The 17,464-nt window shown below is 50.7% G+C and overlaps 1 protein-coding gene across 1 annotated transcript in view; it reads right to left on the bottom strand.

Moving 5' to 3' along the window:
- Window positions 1-17,464, bottom strand: part of LOC311323716 (myosin phosphatase Rho interacting protein) — an 82,999-nt gene that overhangs the window by 15,214 nt on the left and 50,321 nt on the right. Inside the window, exons 8-18 of the mRNA XM_084456014.1 lie at window positions 16,578-16,878; window positions 15,171-15,290; window positions 11,052-11,108; window positions 10,868-10,936; window positions 10,439-10,528; window positions 8,908-9,017; window positions 8,685-8,723; window positions 5,569-6,427; window positions 4,900-5,016; window positions 196-3,828; window positions 4-150 (exon numbers count right to left, since the gene is read on the bottom strand). Of these exons, the coding sequence (XP_084312140.1) occupies window positions 4-150; window positions 196-3,828; window positions 4,900-5,016; window positions 5,569-6,427; window positions 8,685-8,723; window positions 8,908-9,017; window positions 10,439-10,528; window positions 10,868-10,936; window positions 11,052-11,108; window positions 15,171-15,290; window positions 16,578-16,878 (5,542 nt within the window). The remainder of the gene's footprint in view (window positions 1-3; window positions 151-195; window positions 3,829-4,899; window positions 5,017-5,568; window positions 6,428-8,684; window positions 8,724-8,907; window positions 9,018-10,438; window positions 10,529-10,867; window positions 10,937-11,051; window positions 11,109-15,170; window positions 15,291-16,577; window positions 16,879-17,464) is intronic.

Here is a 17,464-nt window from a genome sequence, read left to right as displayed (position 1 = left end):
AACCTTAAGACTCTCAAAGTCTCTCTGGTATTTCTCTCTCAGGCTGGCCACGTCTCCCTCCAGGTGTCTGCTCTCCAGTTCGTCCCTCATGGTGTTCATCTGGGTCTCCAGCTCCTGGATGCGGTCTTTCAAGACGACCACAGAGTCCAGCTCGCTCCGGGCCCAGCCCTCCTCCTCCTCAGTCCTCCCCTCCACCTCCTCCTCCATTGGCCATGCCTCCTCGGCAGCGGTGGCCGTGGCGGCCTCTCCCGGCTGAGAGCCTCCTTGTGTTGTCTGGTCTCGGGTCAAATCCTCGCCTCTTTCTTGGATGTGCCGGACTGTCTTGGCGTAGTAGGCGTGCAGCCTCTGGACCTCCTGGTCGTGGAGCTGCTGCAGCTCTCGGATCTTACCCTGGTACTGCTCCTCTAGCTCCCTCACCTGGCCCTCGTGGCGTTCCTCCACGACCTCCACGTCCGCCAGCAGGACCTCCAGCTTGCGCTGGCTGTCGGCGGTGGTCTCCATCAGGGCCATCTCGGTGGCGGCCAGGCCCTGTTCCGCCCGGGTCAGCTCCAGCTGATGCCTGCACCGCAGCTCCTCCGTCTCCCTCCGGAGGCGCTCCTCCAGGAGGCCCAGTTGTTCCTGCTGCTGAGAGAGCTGCTCCTCGCGCTGGGTCGCCTCCCCCCGCAGGCTCCGGTTCTCCTCCTGGAGGCCGGCCAGAGTGCGCGCAAAGCCCTGGCGCTCGTCCTGCAAGAAGGCCTCGTAGCGCTCCCGGATGGCGCTCACATTGCGGGCATGCTCCTGGACCAAGGTGTCCATGTTCCTGCCTGCTTGCTGGCACAGGCCCAAGTCCCGCTGGTGGTCAGCTTGGAGCCTGCAGGCTACATAGGCCACCTGGGCCTGGATCAGGGCATCACGCATGCATAGGGAGCTGCTTGCCATGTTGTGAGAGGTTTGGTACGTTGTGTGGGCTCGTATAATATCGGCTAGGCCGCAATGGCTTCCGCCTCCACTCTCAATCTCTTGGGAGAATCCGTGGAGGATAGCTGCCTGTCTCCTCAGTTCACTGACAAGAGTCTCTTGCCCGACTTGCAGAGACTCGATAGAGTCGACACTACAAGATGGCGGCCCTCCAGCTAAGTGTCTACCCACTAGTTCCTCAGCCAATCCTTTGGCCTCTTCCATTTCAATTTGTTCCATATGAGGAGTAAGTTCAGATTCTAAAACCTGCTCTTGACTGAAATCTAACCCTATGCCAACTTCTTGAATTACCTTTTCCAAATCTGGCTTTTTAAAGGCTTTGAAAATCTCTTTCAACGCCAATTCCCTTTGCTGCAAGTTAGTGTGGGCTTGGTTTAATTCCCTTTTGAGCACTTTGAACTTCTCCTCGTAGAAATGCTTAAGACTCTGAATAGAGTGTACTAGTTCAGCTTTGATGCAAGTGTTAAAGATTACAGTAGGACTAGCATCGACCGAAAGGCAGTCCCCTGTTGCTTTGACCCCGTCTCCCTGGGCCACTCCACAATGCGATTCCATTTTCTCCACCTCTGTCCAGAACACACTTTCCAGCATCAGCTTTCTGGTCAAGACATCTGCATAAACAACTGCTAAGCAATCCCCATCACTTCTTCTGATAGTTTCAGTCTCTTGGCGTATCTCGCTCAGACCTTGCAACACGTCGGACTTTGGATTCTGTATCAATAAAGCCATCTTGTTCAAAACGATCGCCTCAAAGGACAGGGTTTTGGCAAAGAGTCGTATCCTTTCCTCTTCTAAGTCCTGGCCGCTACGCGTTTCCTGGGTGTGGCTGTACGCGACCTCAGACAGATGCTCTCCCAAAGTCTTTTCCCCCCTTTTAATATACAACGTTGCGTCGACCAACTCGTTCTCTATCTCTGACAGGGCACGGAGCTGCGAGTCTGCGCCTCCCTGGCTATGACGACTGGCGAGGACCGCCCTCGCTTTCTCCCTGCTGGTTTCTACACAAGCTAGGGCCTTGGCGTACTCACCGTTAGCGGCACTGATCTGACGCCCTAATCCCAGAATGGGAAGGGAACCGCTGGACACCTTGTCTTGCCGGGGTTCCGGGAGCTCAGGATCACGGTCTTGTTCTCCTGGCAGGTGGTCCGGCTGGTCTCCCTGCCGTCGCTCCAGCTTCTGGGTGAGGTCTCTCAGCTTCTCCTCGGTGGTCAGCAGCTTGGTCTCTAGGGCCTGTATGATAGAGATGAATTTCTCCGGGTCACTACAATACTGGAATATGCTGGAGCTGGCCTCCTCGGACGGTGGGAGATCTTGGCAGGTCCCTTGGCTATTTTCTTGGCTTGTATCTGAGGAGGTGCTGTCCGCCTGACTAGTGTCCAGACTCCCCGACTGGACGTATTTTTGGCACTGAATGCTGGAGAACCGTATCCTTGGCCTTTTAGCTTGAGACTCCTCGCCGTCTGCAGAGCTCTTCACACTGGACCCCGTTTCAAAGGCCTGTGAAGGTTCCGTGTTTGTCGGCAAAGAGGTGTCGGCGGAGGCGGCCGTTCCCTCAGAGTGGAGAGACTCCCCCTGCCCCCTCTGCCGGTCCGTCCGCAGGTCGGCATAGCCCAGCCGCAGGGCGCTGAGGTGCCGCTCCAGCTCCACGATGCGGTCCTCCGCTATCACAAGCTTGGCCCGCAGGTCCCTTTCGGCGCCGCAGGACTCACTCTGACCCATCTGACGGAGGAGCTTCTCCCGAGCCTGCAGCCTCTGCTCTGTCTCCTCCAAGCTGCTGCCCAAGGCGGCCATTTTGACGAGGGCCTCATTCAGGTGCTCCTCCTTGCGCTCCGCCAGCCTCTCATACATCTCCTTTGTCTGCCGAATCTCCTCCTCCTTCTCCCGGAGCACGCGGCCGATCTTCTGGAACTCCTCGGATGCCCTCTTGTAGGAGTGCTCCAGGGTATAGTACTCTGCCTCCTCGGTTTCCAGCTGGCCCTGGAGCTTGGTGACCTCGCGGTCGGCTTCAGAGACCTGGTTGAGCAGCTCCTGGCAGCGGCAGGTGAGCCGGGCCTTCTCGTCCTCCAGCCGGCACACACTCTCCCTCAGGGCCTCCGCCGCGTCCGCCTGCTGGGACAGCTCCTCCTGGAGCTGCAGCACCTCCTCCGTGGCCCCCCCGGAGGCACGCCCTCCCCCCCTCAGCAGAACCTCCACCTGATGCTCTGCTTCCCGCAGCCTCTCCTCCGCCTCGCCGCACCCGGCCTCGGCCTCCGCCAGCCTCCGGGTCAGGATCTGCCTCTCCCTCTCCTGGCCCTCCTGCAGGGCCCGCTGCTCCTGGCGCAAACGCTCCTCCCTCAGGGCCTGGCCCTCTTCCATGGTGGCCATGCGGGTGGTCACCTCCTGCAGCCTCTCCTGGAGCCTCTGTACCTCCCTGAGGTGGTCCCTCTGGAGGGCCTGCTGGCGCTCCAGGTGCCGCAACGCCTGGCTCCTCTCCAGGAGGCTGGCCTCCACCTGGCGGAGCCGGTGCTCACTGTCCCTCAGCTGGGCCCTGAGCGTGGCCTCACTGTGTCCCCAGACCTCCTCCTGCTCCCGGGAGCGCTCCTGCTCCATCTTGAGCTCGGCCCGCATGCGGGCCACGGCCTGCTCGCTGGCCAGGATCTCGGCCATGGCGGAGCTCAGTTTGGCCTGGAGGGACTGGATGTCCGCTTCGTGGCGGTCAACAGCATCCTGGGCTTCGGCGTAGCTCCGCCTCAGCATCTGGACCTGCTGCTGCGCCAGCTCCTGCTTGCGCTTCTGGGCCTCCAGCTCGCTCTGCAGGTCTCGGTTGAGCTCATGCAGGCGCTGCCATGGTGCCCTGTGAGGCGAAGTGGAGGAGGGGCCTGGGGCGGCGCTCTTTAAAAAAGGTCGAAAAGATCGATGAGACATGTTTTGATTAGTGACATCATCTTCCAACAGACACGGAGGGCCACATCTCTGGGGCAACCGACAATCGGAGGGAAAACCCAGGGACTTTATTCCCATGTCAAAATGGAGTTGATATCGTTTGATATCTTTTTCTTTTTTTTAAAGTTTTTTGCCAAGCCTTCCACTGTGCTTTTTTCAAGGGTGACATGGAAGGTGAAAAAAAATAACTAAATGAAATAAATGCAAAGAAAACAATACAAAGGAAAAACAATACGGGTGAATACAAAATAAAGTGATGAATAAAACAAAAAAGGTCTGAAGTGAACAGATGGTGAAGCCTTCGATGTGTGCCATCAACGACTTCAAAAGGAAAGGGTGAGATATGTACTGTTGAATAGCGTCTTGTGTGAATGTGATGTAAAAACATGTGAGATCTGAGAATGGCGAAGAGGGAAATTACTGAAACGCATGCACACTCCCAACGGCTCAAAGTCATGCACAAACCAGGCTACGAGAAGACGGGGTATGAGAGGAAAAGCACAGCGCAAGGCTTCTATACAGAGAGCTCTTACCTTCAGCATATCAATCCAAACCAATCATTCCCCCAGGAGATGTGAACCTCCGCTTAAAACAGTTAGTGAAGATAGTCATGCTGAGAACACCACAACCATGCATGTCCTTTTTAAAAAGACTTAAGACCCCACACCTGTTAGTGTTAGAAGTTATAGTAGCCACGCACACACAATCCTATCTACCACACACACACACACACACACACATACACACACACACACACACACACACACACACACACACACACACACACACACACACACACACACACACACACTAGTAGATTTCATTACAATAGTGTGAACATTCCCTTTACTACACAATGTAAAGATGCTCCATCCCCATTCATACATCACAAAACACTTAAAGGGAGTTATTTATACATATTTCTCGCTACATAGGAGACAATCTTGGCTGCCTCTTCATACGTGAAGCCACCTGATGTTCTCCCGGCTGTCGTGTGGCAGCGGTAGCGGTTAGCGGTACCTGCAGTACGTAGCCGTCCCGGGCATGCTGCTCCCTCCCCCTGGCGTCCTGCAGCTGCTCCTGGAGGAGGCTGTTCTGTTTCTGCAGCTTGGCCAGCTCCTTCTGCGTCTGACCCAGCTATGTCAGCACACCAACGGGTACGGACACCATCGCACACAGACGGCCAGCACGGACACAAACGCGTTAAGACGACAGTAACAATCACTTCAGACCACTATATGAAAAAAACATTTATAGGCGTGTATCTACCTTCTTATATAACAATGTCAATGTGGAGTCATAGAGCCTACATGACTAGATGGAATGATTGGCTGCTACTTCAGGGTCCCCCAAGCATGCTCTGATCTTGACAAATCTTCCTGTTCTTACAATGCCCCTGACTCTTGGAATGTCCCCCAACGCACTTTTAAAATTTAAATTCTTCCGTCTTATGTATTGAAGTCTATGATACGAACCATTGTATATCGTTTTTTAACTTTCTAGTTTCACTTGTCTTGCATGTGTTGTATGTGCAGCCTGCTCATTGGGAGCAATTTGGGGTTCAGTGTCTTGCCTAAGAACACTACGACATGTCATCAGGAGGAGCCTGGATTCGAAACGCCGACCCTACGATCATTGGACGACCTGCTCTACCTCCTGAGCTACACAGCCGCGTTACGGAAGGCCTACCTCTTTGTCCAGCAGGGCAGTGAGGTCCTGCTGGGGCGGTCTGTCCATGCCGGCGGGGTCGGAGGTGGTGGCGATGGGCACCTGCTTCTCCTCCCGGAGCGGCGTGGTTTCCACCTGGTGCCACCGCTGCTCGATCTCCACCTGAACGTCCGGGGGCCTGCCGCCCCTCCCCCCTCCTCTGGGGTCCGGCGCCGGGTGGTCGACCTCCATCCCCGCGGGTTCCCGGGACGACTCCTCCTCCTGGGCCCTCGGCTCCCCGCCCGCCGTTGTGCTCAGTGTGGACGTCATGGTGACGGTGACCGTCCTGGGCGCGCGGGCGAGGGTCGGGGGGGACCGCTGGAGGCGGCGCCTCCTCTCGTCGCGCAGGCGCGTTCGCTCCAGCTCCGCCTGCTCCTCCTCCTCTCCCGCGGCGGAGGCGGAGACCCGGGGTGGCGGTGCAGGAGGAGGGGCGGAGACGGAAGAGGAGGTGTGGGGGGAGGAGGTGGTGGAGACGGGGGAGGAGGCCAGGGAGGAGGTGGTGGAGGAGGAGGAGCTAGACGAGGCGGCGGTGGACGAGGAGGAGGCGGAGCTGAGGTCGACTGTCGTTTCCACGCGCTCCCCCTTCGGCTCGCCGGCTGCCGCCGGTCCCGGGCGGAACTCGGACCAGTCGTAGGTCTTAGAGCGGCCCTCCCTCCGGCGCTCCCTCCCCCGGCTCTTGCGTGGCTCAGACGTGGGTACGGCGGCGGTGGTGACCGGGGTGCTGTCCCCGAGCCTCTGGGTGTGAACCTCCACCCTGGGAGCCTCGGAGCCGGGGCCCGGGGAGGGCTGGGGACACGGACCCAGAACCACCCGCACTCTCGCCTTCTCCTCAGGAATAGAGCTAGTGGGAGAGAGAGGGGGGAGAGAGAGAGAGAGAGAGACAGATAAATAGATAGATAGATAGATAGATAGATAGATAGATAGATAGATAGATAGATAGATAGATAGATAGATAGATAGATAGATAGATAGATAGATAGATAGATAGATAGATAGATAGATAGATAGATAGATAGATAGATAGATACACAGAGGGGAGAGACACAGTGGGAGTTATACAGCACTCAGTGAGTTTTATATGGAAACAACTATTCCATGAAAACTCAACAGTGTTCACACTACAGAACATCACAGTTTGAAGCGACCACACTGAAGCATCGTTTGTATCAAAGAGACAGAGACCCTCAGGTTGGAAGTTCAAAGCACACTTGACAATGAGAGGAATTGATCCAGACAAGGACATTTTACACTATACTGTATGCTTAGCCCCAGGCTAAGAGAGCTTTTAGCTACTGTTTACACCTGCATGATTTTAAAGTGGGCTAGCTGGCCATGCTTCCGGAACAGGGTTAGCGCAGACTTTTCCAGTGCTTAGTTGAGGTCTAACAAATGCTTCTATGGTTCGGAGCAAACACATACTTCTATTGCTAGCCTCAGGCTAAGTACAGTGCCTAGTGAAAGGGCCTACACACTGTACAACAGAAGTAAAACACAGAGATTCAGGGAAACTGCAGCGACTGACATATCAGGTTTGCGGCCCGCTTTGGTCTTTCTCTTTTGTAAACTCCAGCTGTAATCTGAGCCTGGTGGCCCTGGTGGCGGTTCCTGACCGGGGCCACTGTAGTGGCCTCTAGTTTGTACTAGGCTACAGTAGGCCGGTGGAATGCCTGCCCAGTCATCCACAAAGTGCTAGGCATTCACTTCCACTGTTGAGAGCTACACGCTGAAAAAACCTGGGCTGACGGAATAGTCTATTTCTATCATCTGGTGGAGGAGGGGGGAGGAGAGAGGGGTGGTTAGGCATGAGAGAGAGGGGCGCAAGCAACCCCAGAATAAGGAAGAGGTGTCCGCGAGGTGTCTACGCAGGAACGCCAAAAATATCCCACATTCCCCTCTGGCTTGGAGTCAGACAGCTTGGCGATGCGTCTCGCTTCTGGCAAACGCCTCGCAAAACGGTAGGTCTGCTGCTGCCAGAGGCGTCTGATGAGGCCCTGGATCGCAATTTATAAATTTTACTTTACTTAAAGACAGTCTGTAGATGCTCAACTCCCCACACCCAACATTCTAAAGTTAGCAGTTGTTGTTAGAATGTTGGGAATTTTAAATTCAGCTGCAAAATCCAACCGACGCCAACTGTCACCAACAAACATGGCACATCAATCCAACGCTGGTGTTGGTTGGCATTGGTTTGGGCGGTGTGCAGACACCTCAACTATCAATGAACATTCTACTAACCACCCTCTGAACCAACCCTGACCCCAACCTGAACCCGTTGTACTGTAGCATATCAACAGAGTTGCAGTTGATGGTCTGTTGAGAGTACAATATATAGCTGTAGATGTAAAGTGGAAACATTCGCAGGTGTTACGTATCCCAAAAACAAAGTTATGAATACATCTGTTGCTGCCACACATTTGGAATCTAGAACCCTAGCGACACGGTCTCAGGATTCACATATTCACAGTCTCTGGAGTGTAACTGGAGTATTTTGACATGATCTTAAACTGATTACAAAACTGAGTATTGAGTACTATTCATGTATTTTCCTGTGTTGAACAAGACAGGACAAGTGTCACTGGACTGACTGATGGAGGGGTGGGTGGGGCGAAGGCAGAGCTAACCTGATGCGCCAGATGGTTTGTTACACAGAACCATCTGGAAAGTCGTCCTTGGAATATGTTTGGAAAAGGGCAGGCGCTTTCAAAAAATACCTGGCGGTTGATTGGATGAACCTCATCTGTCTATCACCATCCACAGTACTGCCGGCTATCGTCATACAGTAGGCTGTCGTCACACCTAAACCACGCCTGTAGCTGCCACTAGTTCCTCAAAGGACACTGGTTGAACTGTGAGTAAATTTTGACCGGAGCACAGACGGATCTCTGCTGAGCCTGTCCAGACTGATCCGTGTAGAGAAAGGGAACGCGAGATCAGCATGGTCTCACGAGGCGAGGGGCACAGGCTGGCACAGCTGGCAGACGTTACTCAACAATCACATGACTCAGAGCAGGACGAGGAGCACGCACAGCAGGCATTACTGAACCATGACATCACACACGGGGGGGGTGGGGGGGGGGACACACACTAGGCACTCCAACCTGGGCTTCAGAACTGACAGTTTCAGAGAGACGTTTTTCCTGGAAGCAGGATGGAAATATCGGAGAGGGAGGGAAGGAGGGAGGGAGGAGAGGAGGAGGAGGAAGAGAGGAGGAGGAAGAGAGGAGGAGGAGAGAGTGATTAGCGGGATCAAACTAGTTTAGAAACGGTAGTTATGTCTGCCGGGTGATGAGAGGCATCTCCTCCGGCGTGCGCTCGTCCTACCGGGTGACGTCGGGGGGGATGGTCGGCCGCACGTTCTTCATGATGGCCTGGATCCAGTTCCGGCGGATCCCAGAGGTCATGGCCGACAGAGTGCACGTCCCCTCCTTGCTCTGGGGGGGGGGGGGGCGGGGGGAGGAGAGGGAGAGGGCAGGGGTGGAGGGCGTGACGTTAGCCGACAGCCGTGATGCAACATACTGTACATCGGGTAAACGGTAAACAACAGGGTAAACAACGATGGTTAGGCTGGATCAGGAAACAGGTCACTGGCAACACTTGGAATGGACGATGGCTACGGTCTATAAGGTAGGTTATGGCAGCAATCCACAAACATCACTTAACTGAACTCTCATTCCAAGCCCTCAATCCAAATCCCGCCTCATCCCCCACTATGCCTGCTCAGTCAGTCATCTCAATCTGAGTACTTGTGGACAAACATTGTGTTTCCATCATCCTGTAACCTTGTCCAGCGCTTCTGCTAAGACGCTTCCTTCTTCTGACAAACATAACTGGGGTTTCTCTGGCCTCCATCCAGTCTGCCTGGGATGTTATAAATACTGGCGTTATTATTAATTTCTTGTCACTAAACACATGTTGTTCTGAGCCAAAGAGGACGATGTGCTTCCCCCCGTCTCTATTTCCAACTCAGTCCCGCGTAGAAAATAATGTTGTGGAGAGAAGTCCCCCAGCTCAGAGCCAACGTAAACACCACCAGCATTCTGGGAAAATAACCGTTCTTTGAAGTATCTCTGCATGTTGTGGTTTTAGGTTTTGGGGTACCTCTGTGAAATTAGCGCTCATCCATCCTGGGTTTGACGTTGATGTCTAAACCCAGCACTCCCGGTTCGAACTCAGGGGAGTACTGTACTGTAGGTGCATATCCAAAGTTCTGCAATATATCTCCCATTGTCAACCATGTTTGATTTACGTGAAAGTTGTGAGGAGTTGTGTGGCGTAGATCAAGTTCATTCTTGGCCAGCTGTCAAGGGGTGACATGTCTGGCCTGTCAGTGAGATAGTACAAGCATCCTAACCTTGATCCTGTAAGCCTGGTCATCAAAACATATATTCTCCTTGACACTGAGGATTACAGTGAAAATCCTTAAAGCTCTCTCCCCAGAATGGCTTTTTCCAAAACACGTGGGCTTTATTGATCTGGCACAGGCAGCGTCACTTCAGGTCAGAATTTGAGGATGCCAGCGAAGGAGATTAGGTCAACATGTTGTTTGGGATGTGAACCACGAGAGGCTTTTTGGTTTGAAGGGGGGCGTGGGGTAATGTCTGTGGCCGATTTAGACTCCATGATGTCACTCCCTCCAAGGCAATGACAGGTCAAGTGACATCCCTCAATGATGGGGACAAAGAATTGTTTCAGGAGGAGAAATGGCCAAACCCGACACCGTGAGCGATGCATCATGTTGTCTAGGGCTGTTTTTAGAGCTGTAGGTCACAGCTGAACACCTCTGTTACCTGCAGCGTTCCTCGTGGCCTCTGGGGGCGCTGGGGACGCGAGGGGACGCGCAATAGACACTCACCAGGATCTGGAAGCCATAGTTCCGCTGGACTGGGAACTCTGTGACATCATAACAAGTGGACAGGTCGATCTCTCCGTCCAGATCGGCAGCCTGGGATGGATCAGAGCCACACTGAAATTACATCACTGGCTTCACAGCTCAAACCTCACCATAAATTCTTTAAAAAAAACATCAGTTGTAAATTGAAAAGTTCTTATGACTACACTGACACTACTTTGACAAAATAAAACTAAATGTATCACTTCATAGTTCAAACTTGATCATGCACAAAATCAGCAATCCAATGTACCTGTACTGGTTACATATGGCTTCAAACTTTGTATTCTAATATATTCTATAATTTGTTATCACAATATTATTCTGTTATCACTTCATAGACAAATTGATAAAAGCGTGCATGTTTGATGCAGCCTGTATGAGCGCTGGTACCTCCTCAGCGATGGAGTCCCTGTAGTAGCGCAGACTCTGATCTGTCAGAACAAACCAGCGTTTCCTCCACTGGACAAACACAAGATGGAGTCAGTTCAAACCTCCCAGAATGCATCAGTAACAGTGCCTTCATCAGCTGATGATAAGTAGGGTCATTCAGCATTCATTAAACATGCTGCAGTACCATGCCGTCGTCGTACAGCTTGGTCATCCATCCCTTTTTGAAGTTCAGCAGATCGGGCTAGGGGGATAAAGATCACAACCAGGGTCAGTCACTTACAAAACAGGTACAACTACGAGCGACCTTCTTATAATGACATAGCTAGCCAAATAGTTTACAGCTTCGGGCACCAGGAAAGTGTCACTCTAAACGCACACAAACACCGTGTCAACAGGTCAACACCACCAGCTTAGCTCACAGCCCACTGCCAAATGGTCCAATTCTGTCATGGGAGCGAGATGGTCCCCACAGAAAAGCATGGCATGTTGTTAAAACCTGAAATACAACGTCCGAGCTGTGCCTTTCTGCAAATGGGATAGAAATGAATGTAGTCATGATGTGTGGGAAAAATGTGACAAATTGTTTTAGACAGTTAACTCTGCGATGTGTTTAGACTTTCAAAACAACCAAACCACAATAAATGTGTTTTCAATGTTGCAGCATCATCAGTACAAATGTCTACAGCAGTACAACAACGCAATTTGCATTTCCTCACACAGGGAAGAAAACACACATTCACAGCCAAAGAGACTGAATGACACCTCAGAGCTAGACTCCCCCTGCGGAAAAAAAAACCAACTGCCAAACTCAGCCATTCAAACCAAGCCTGTGTTTAGACTATTCAGTCAAACTCTCAACATCCTTCTTCTAGAAACCCAGCGCTGGAAACGGCTCGCTGCAACGGTTACCTTATTCCTGCTGACTTTCGTCAGGTATGGTGCGGTCTGGCACAGACTCATCACACACACTCTGACACACACACACGCACGCACAGCACAGCACACCTCCACGAACACTGGCTCTCTTTCTGTGGGATAGCTGAGTACACAGACCTGCAACTTTAACACCCTCAACGGCAGCTATTTATACCTAGGGATCTTAGGGGAGGGGGCGTGCCGGGCGGTGGGGGCTATTCTGGCAGCTGCAGCTCATCCAGACGAACCACGCGCTGACAGGAAGGAAGAACCCCCCCCCTCCCTCCCTCCCTCCCTCCCTCCAAGCCCACTGACCTGGGCTCAGTCTGCCTGGCACAAGGACGACGGGATGGGTGTCAATCATGCAAAACATCCTGAAAAAGCTTTTGCTAGGGTTTGAACGTTATCACAGATTGTTTGTTTTTTGCCATATCAGCTGACCCACCAGAGGTTTACTTGGACCAAGCCGTTGCCCTAGTGACCAAAAAATCCATTGAAAGGGTCACATTTACATAAGGTAATATTTAAATAGCTTCTCAATAAGAGGTCATGGCTCACCTCTGAGGCGTTTTCAGTTACAGTCTTTACTTGTGCTCAATACTACATCTGAAATATGTTTACAATACCCCTTACACTTCCATCCCCAATACCCCTTACACTTCCATCCACAATACCCCTTACACTTCTGTCCACAATACCCCTTACACTTCTGTCCACAATACCCCTTACACTTCCATCCACAATACCCCTTACACTTCTGTCCACAATACCCCTTACACTTCTGTCCACAATACCCCTTACACTTCCATCCACAATACCCCTTACACTTCTGTCCACAATACCCCTTACACTTCTGTCCACAATACCCCTTACACTTCTGTCCACAAAACCCCTTACACTTCTGTCCACAATACCCCTTACACTTCTGTCCACAATACCCCTTACACTTCTGTCCACAATACCCCTTACACTTCCATCCACAATACCCCTTACACTTCTGTCCACAAAACCCCTTACACTTCTGTCCACAATACCCCTTACACTTCTGTCCACAATACCCCTTACACTTCTGTCCACAATACCCCTTACACTTCCATCCACAGAGACATTGGCCCTCATTTATCAGACTGGCGCACATTCTATCACACATTCCATCACACACATGATGGTAGGACTGCGTCCAGGTGTGATCTATCAAACAATCGTATGCCACCAATCCCATCGTACGAATGATCGGGCGTTGATGAATGTGGCGGCTGGAATCTATCGTAATTAGAATATCACGCCCCTATATATTCTGGGTTCAGAGGCCTCGCCCCTAGAGTTCATAACATGGACAAGCCGAATACAACCAAAAAGAGACACTTCGCTGAGGCTGAAATAGAGGTTTTAACCTCTCAAGTGCCGTCTAACCAGCTGGTGCTATTTGGTAGCCTCAAAAGTGGCATCAAAGGAAGCAGGAAAAATGTGGTATGGAGAGAAATCACTGCTGCGGTGAACAGCGTTTCTGTGGCCAATCGAACAGAAGTTTGAATTTTAAATTTATCCTACATCTTTACATGACAGTAGGCTATGGCCTATATAATATAGTATCATGATTGCTCATGTCCCAATCGTTTTACATGAAGGTGACGAAAAAATGGTCCGATTTGAAACTCGCCACCAAGAAGCGTGTTACAGCGCTCATAATGAAACCCCGAGAGAGGGCTTGAACGAGATTAACGAAACCCTGAAATCTGTGAAATAAAATGGGCTCTTTGAATGTTGTGCATTGTCTGACTTTCTTGAATGGAATAGCTTGCAGCCAAACATGAGTAATAGCCTACATTTAAAAGCGACTGATGAGGTCCTGTCTCCTTGGGATAGTCCCCAGCTGGGGCTGCGCTGGGCACGGCTCTCTGGGCATGGGCTCGTCTGGCTGCCCGGGGACCTGAACAGGAACTCTGTTGTCCTGCGCAATATTGTGCAGAACCGCACAGCCAGAATGATGCTGCAGACCGTCACCAGTAGCCTAGCCTAACAAGTAGGCTATCTCAAAATGTAAGTGAACTTGATTTTAGGCAACAAAAGGCTTTGATGGCAAACACTTTGGAAATACCTATTTATGTAACGATATATGCCATATTGTCGAGGCCTTTAGAATATGTAATATTTTGCCATAGTCTGAATTTTTTGACTGCTGACTACGTAGAGTCTTAGATGCCAGTCAGATTATATAATTTCAGTATTCTCTGATTTGCGTGATTGAGTCCGGTAGGTTAGGTTTAGAGGCTAGCTCCTCTCTCTTCGGACAGTTGTAGGCTATAGTCTAAGAAGTATACGACTATCTAAAAATGAAAGCGAAATTATTCACTGACCGAAAACCTGGTCAATTGAAAACAATTGGAAAATACCATTTTAGGGATGTGTGACGAGGCCTTAACAAAATATCATAATTTGCCATAGGGTAGGCTACTTATTTTAAAGTGATGAACAGGCCTATGTGGCTGCGCTCAGAAGCCAGCCAGGATCAGTCTGAAACTTGCTCCACGGTCTGAGACTTGACGTGAGATTTGATCGCAGTGTCCGCTCACGTCCAAATTGATAAATGCCGAACTTGGCGTGGAAATGATTGTGCGCCCAGTTTTCTGTCGTACGATCGCTTAGTAAATGAGGGCCATTGTGTATACAGTAGTACTGTGGTACAGTATATAGGCTACTATATATCAAACCCTAACCCTAACCCTGTTGTATATAGGCTACTATATATCTAACCCTAACCCTAACCCTGATGTATATAGGCTACTATATATCTAACCCTAACCCTAACCCTGATGTATATAGGCTACTATATATCTAACCCTAACCCTGTTGTATATAGGCTACTATATATCTAACCCTAACCCTAACCCTGATGTATATAGGCTACTATATATCTAACCCTAACCCTGTTGTATATAGGCTACTATATATCTAACCCTAACCCTAACCCTGATGTATATAGGCTACTATATATCTAACCCTAACCCTGTTGTATATAGGCTACTATATATCTAGCCCTAACCCTAACCCTGATGTATATAGGCTACTATATATCTAGCCCTAACCCTAACCCTGTTGTATATAGGCTACTATATATCTTGAGTATTGTCACAGCTAGGGGGTGTTGTTGGGCACGACGTGAAGCGGGTTCGCAGAAAAACATCAAAGGGCAAAAACACGTCTAATGTTTGCCCCTTTGGAGTTTTTCCATGATTTCCACAACTCTGTCTTCCGTGTAGGGAAAACAGCTCATGGTGATTTTAAGAAGGCCTAAACAGAGAATTAAAGTATTTAATCCAAATATTCTGAACTTAAAAACAAGCATGACTGTGCCCCTAGTGTTTAGTGTACAGGAGGCAGTGCTGACCGTCATGGAAGACTCGGTCTCTCTGCGGTCCAGTGACTTGGCTCGTCGGAGGTTCGAGAGGGAGGAGCTCGACACGTCAGGAGCTGAGCGCCGACTCCCAGCATCCAATGATGTCGTCTCCTGAAAAGGCACGTCACACACACAGACAAATGAGACTTAACATAGTGTACTGTACACACACACACACACTTGTATTTTGTTTTTGCGCGGTCATGTCTTTGCACTGTCCTGTCCTGCACCCTGTCCTATGTCGTCTCCATCAGCGTATGACATTACCCTAGTCTATTTTAAAAATTAAAAACAAGTTTTAAAAAGAAAAAATAAAGAAAAAGAAATCTGGGCGGCCCGTAGCTCAGTAGGTACTGTAGAGGTACTGTAGAGCAGCCTGTAGCTCAGTAGGTACTGTAGAGGTACTGTAGCTCAGTAGGTACTGTAGAGGTACTGTAGAGCAGCCTGTAGCTCAGTAGGTACTGTAGAGGTACTGTAGAGCAGCCTGTAGCTCAGTAGGTACTGTAGAGGTACTGTAGAGGTACTGTAGCTCAGTAGGTACTGTAGAGGTACTGTAGAGCGGCCTGTAGCTCAGTAGGTACTGTAGAGGTACTGTAGAGCAGCCCGTAGCTCAGTAGGTACTGTAGAGGTACTGTAGAGCGGCCTGTAGCTCAGTAGGTACTGTAGAGGTACTGTAGAGCGGCCTGTAGCTCAGTAGGTACTGTAGAGGTACTGTAGAGCAGCCTGTAGCTCAGTAGGTACTGTAGAGGTACTGTAGAGGTACTGTAGAGCAGCCTGTAGCTCAGTAGGTACTGTAGAGGTACTGTAGAGGTACTGTAGAGGTACTGTAGCTCAGTAGGTACTGTAGAGGTACTGTAGAGGTACTGTAGAGCAGCCTGTAGCTCAGTAGGTACTGTAGAGCGGCCGGCTGTGGATCACAAGGTCCCCGGTTCAATCACAGCTCCCGGCATTGTGCCGAAGTGTCCTTGAGCACGACACTAAACTCCAGGATCGCTTGCATGTCCTCTCCGTGTGCATGCCAACCCCACAAGAATCCAGCATGACATGCAGAACAACGATGCTCTTCAGTCTGGTCCCTGACCATGACCTGGACTGAGCACTTGGACTGAGCACTTGGACTGAGCACTTGGACTTGGTCCCTGGGTGCCATGAACGATGGTTGCCTGCTGCTCCTGGAGGAGGACAGCTTGGATGGGGGGAACAATTTCCACCGGTACACATGGTGTTGTATGGTAATAACAGTCATACAGGTACACATGGTGTTGTATGGTAATAACAGTCATACAGGTACACATGGTGTTGTATGGTAATAACAGTCATACAGGTACACATGGTGTTGTATGGTAATAACAGTCATACAGGTACACATGGTGTTGTATGGTAATAACACAGTCGTACCTGCTGGTAGGAGAGGTGTCGTTTCTCGCTGCGGCCCTGCCTCTGATTGGAGAGGGAGCTGGAGGCGGGCTCCCTCTGATTGGACAAGGAGCTGGGGGCAGGCTCCCTCTGATTGGACAGGGAGCTGGAGGCAGGCTCCCTCTGATTGGACAGGGAGCTGGAGGCAGGCTCCCTCTGATTGGACAGGGAGCTGGAGGCAGGCTCCCTCTGATTGGACAGGGAGCTGGAGGCGGGCTCAGCGCTGGTGTCCATCTGCTCCTCCCCATCCACTGACTCAAACCTGCCAATCACCTGTGAGCGCCTGGGAACGCCACGAACACACACGTTAGGGTCTCACTCTCACACACACACACACACACACACACACACACACACACACACACACATAGACACACACACACACACACACACACACTTACAGTAGAATCCTTATGAGATGACAAAATTACATTCATGGTGTTTGAGGCAAAGGCAGTTCATAATTGCAAAGATAATCTTCCTCATATATAAACTTCCCAAACACATCGAACAATAATTCGTACATCTCAACTGGTAATGTTACGTCATGTTGTTGATAAGATACAAAACACAATTCAGTGCAGAGAGGATAGGAGGTTTATCCCTGTAGCTCGTCAGGATCAGGAGGCATGAACTGAAGATCAGAGCGAGACTAAGGAGGCTACGTTGCGCCAAAGCTAATGATCAAATTTCATTTGAGCAAATCTCTCCCCGTCAGGCAAGCATCATTCTAACTCAAAATAATCCCACATAGAGTCGGCTCTACAGTGACAAAAGATGAAGAATATTACCCATAGTTTTGAATAAGGTTGCAAAATTCCGGGAATATTAAAAGTTGGAAACTTTCCATGGGAATTAACAGGAATTTA

The sequence above is a fragment of the Borostomias antarcticus genome (assembly GCF_949987555.1).
Source record: "Borostomias antarcticus genome assembly, chromosome: 22".
NCBI classification, from domain to species: domain Eukaryota; kingdom Metazoa; phylum Chordata; class Actinopteri; order Stomiiformes; family Stomiidae; genus Borostomias; species Borostomias antarcticus.
This window is presented reverse-complemented; position numbering and strand designations above follow the sequence as displayed.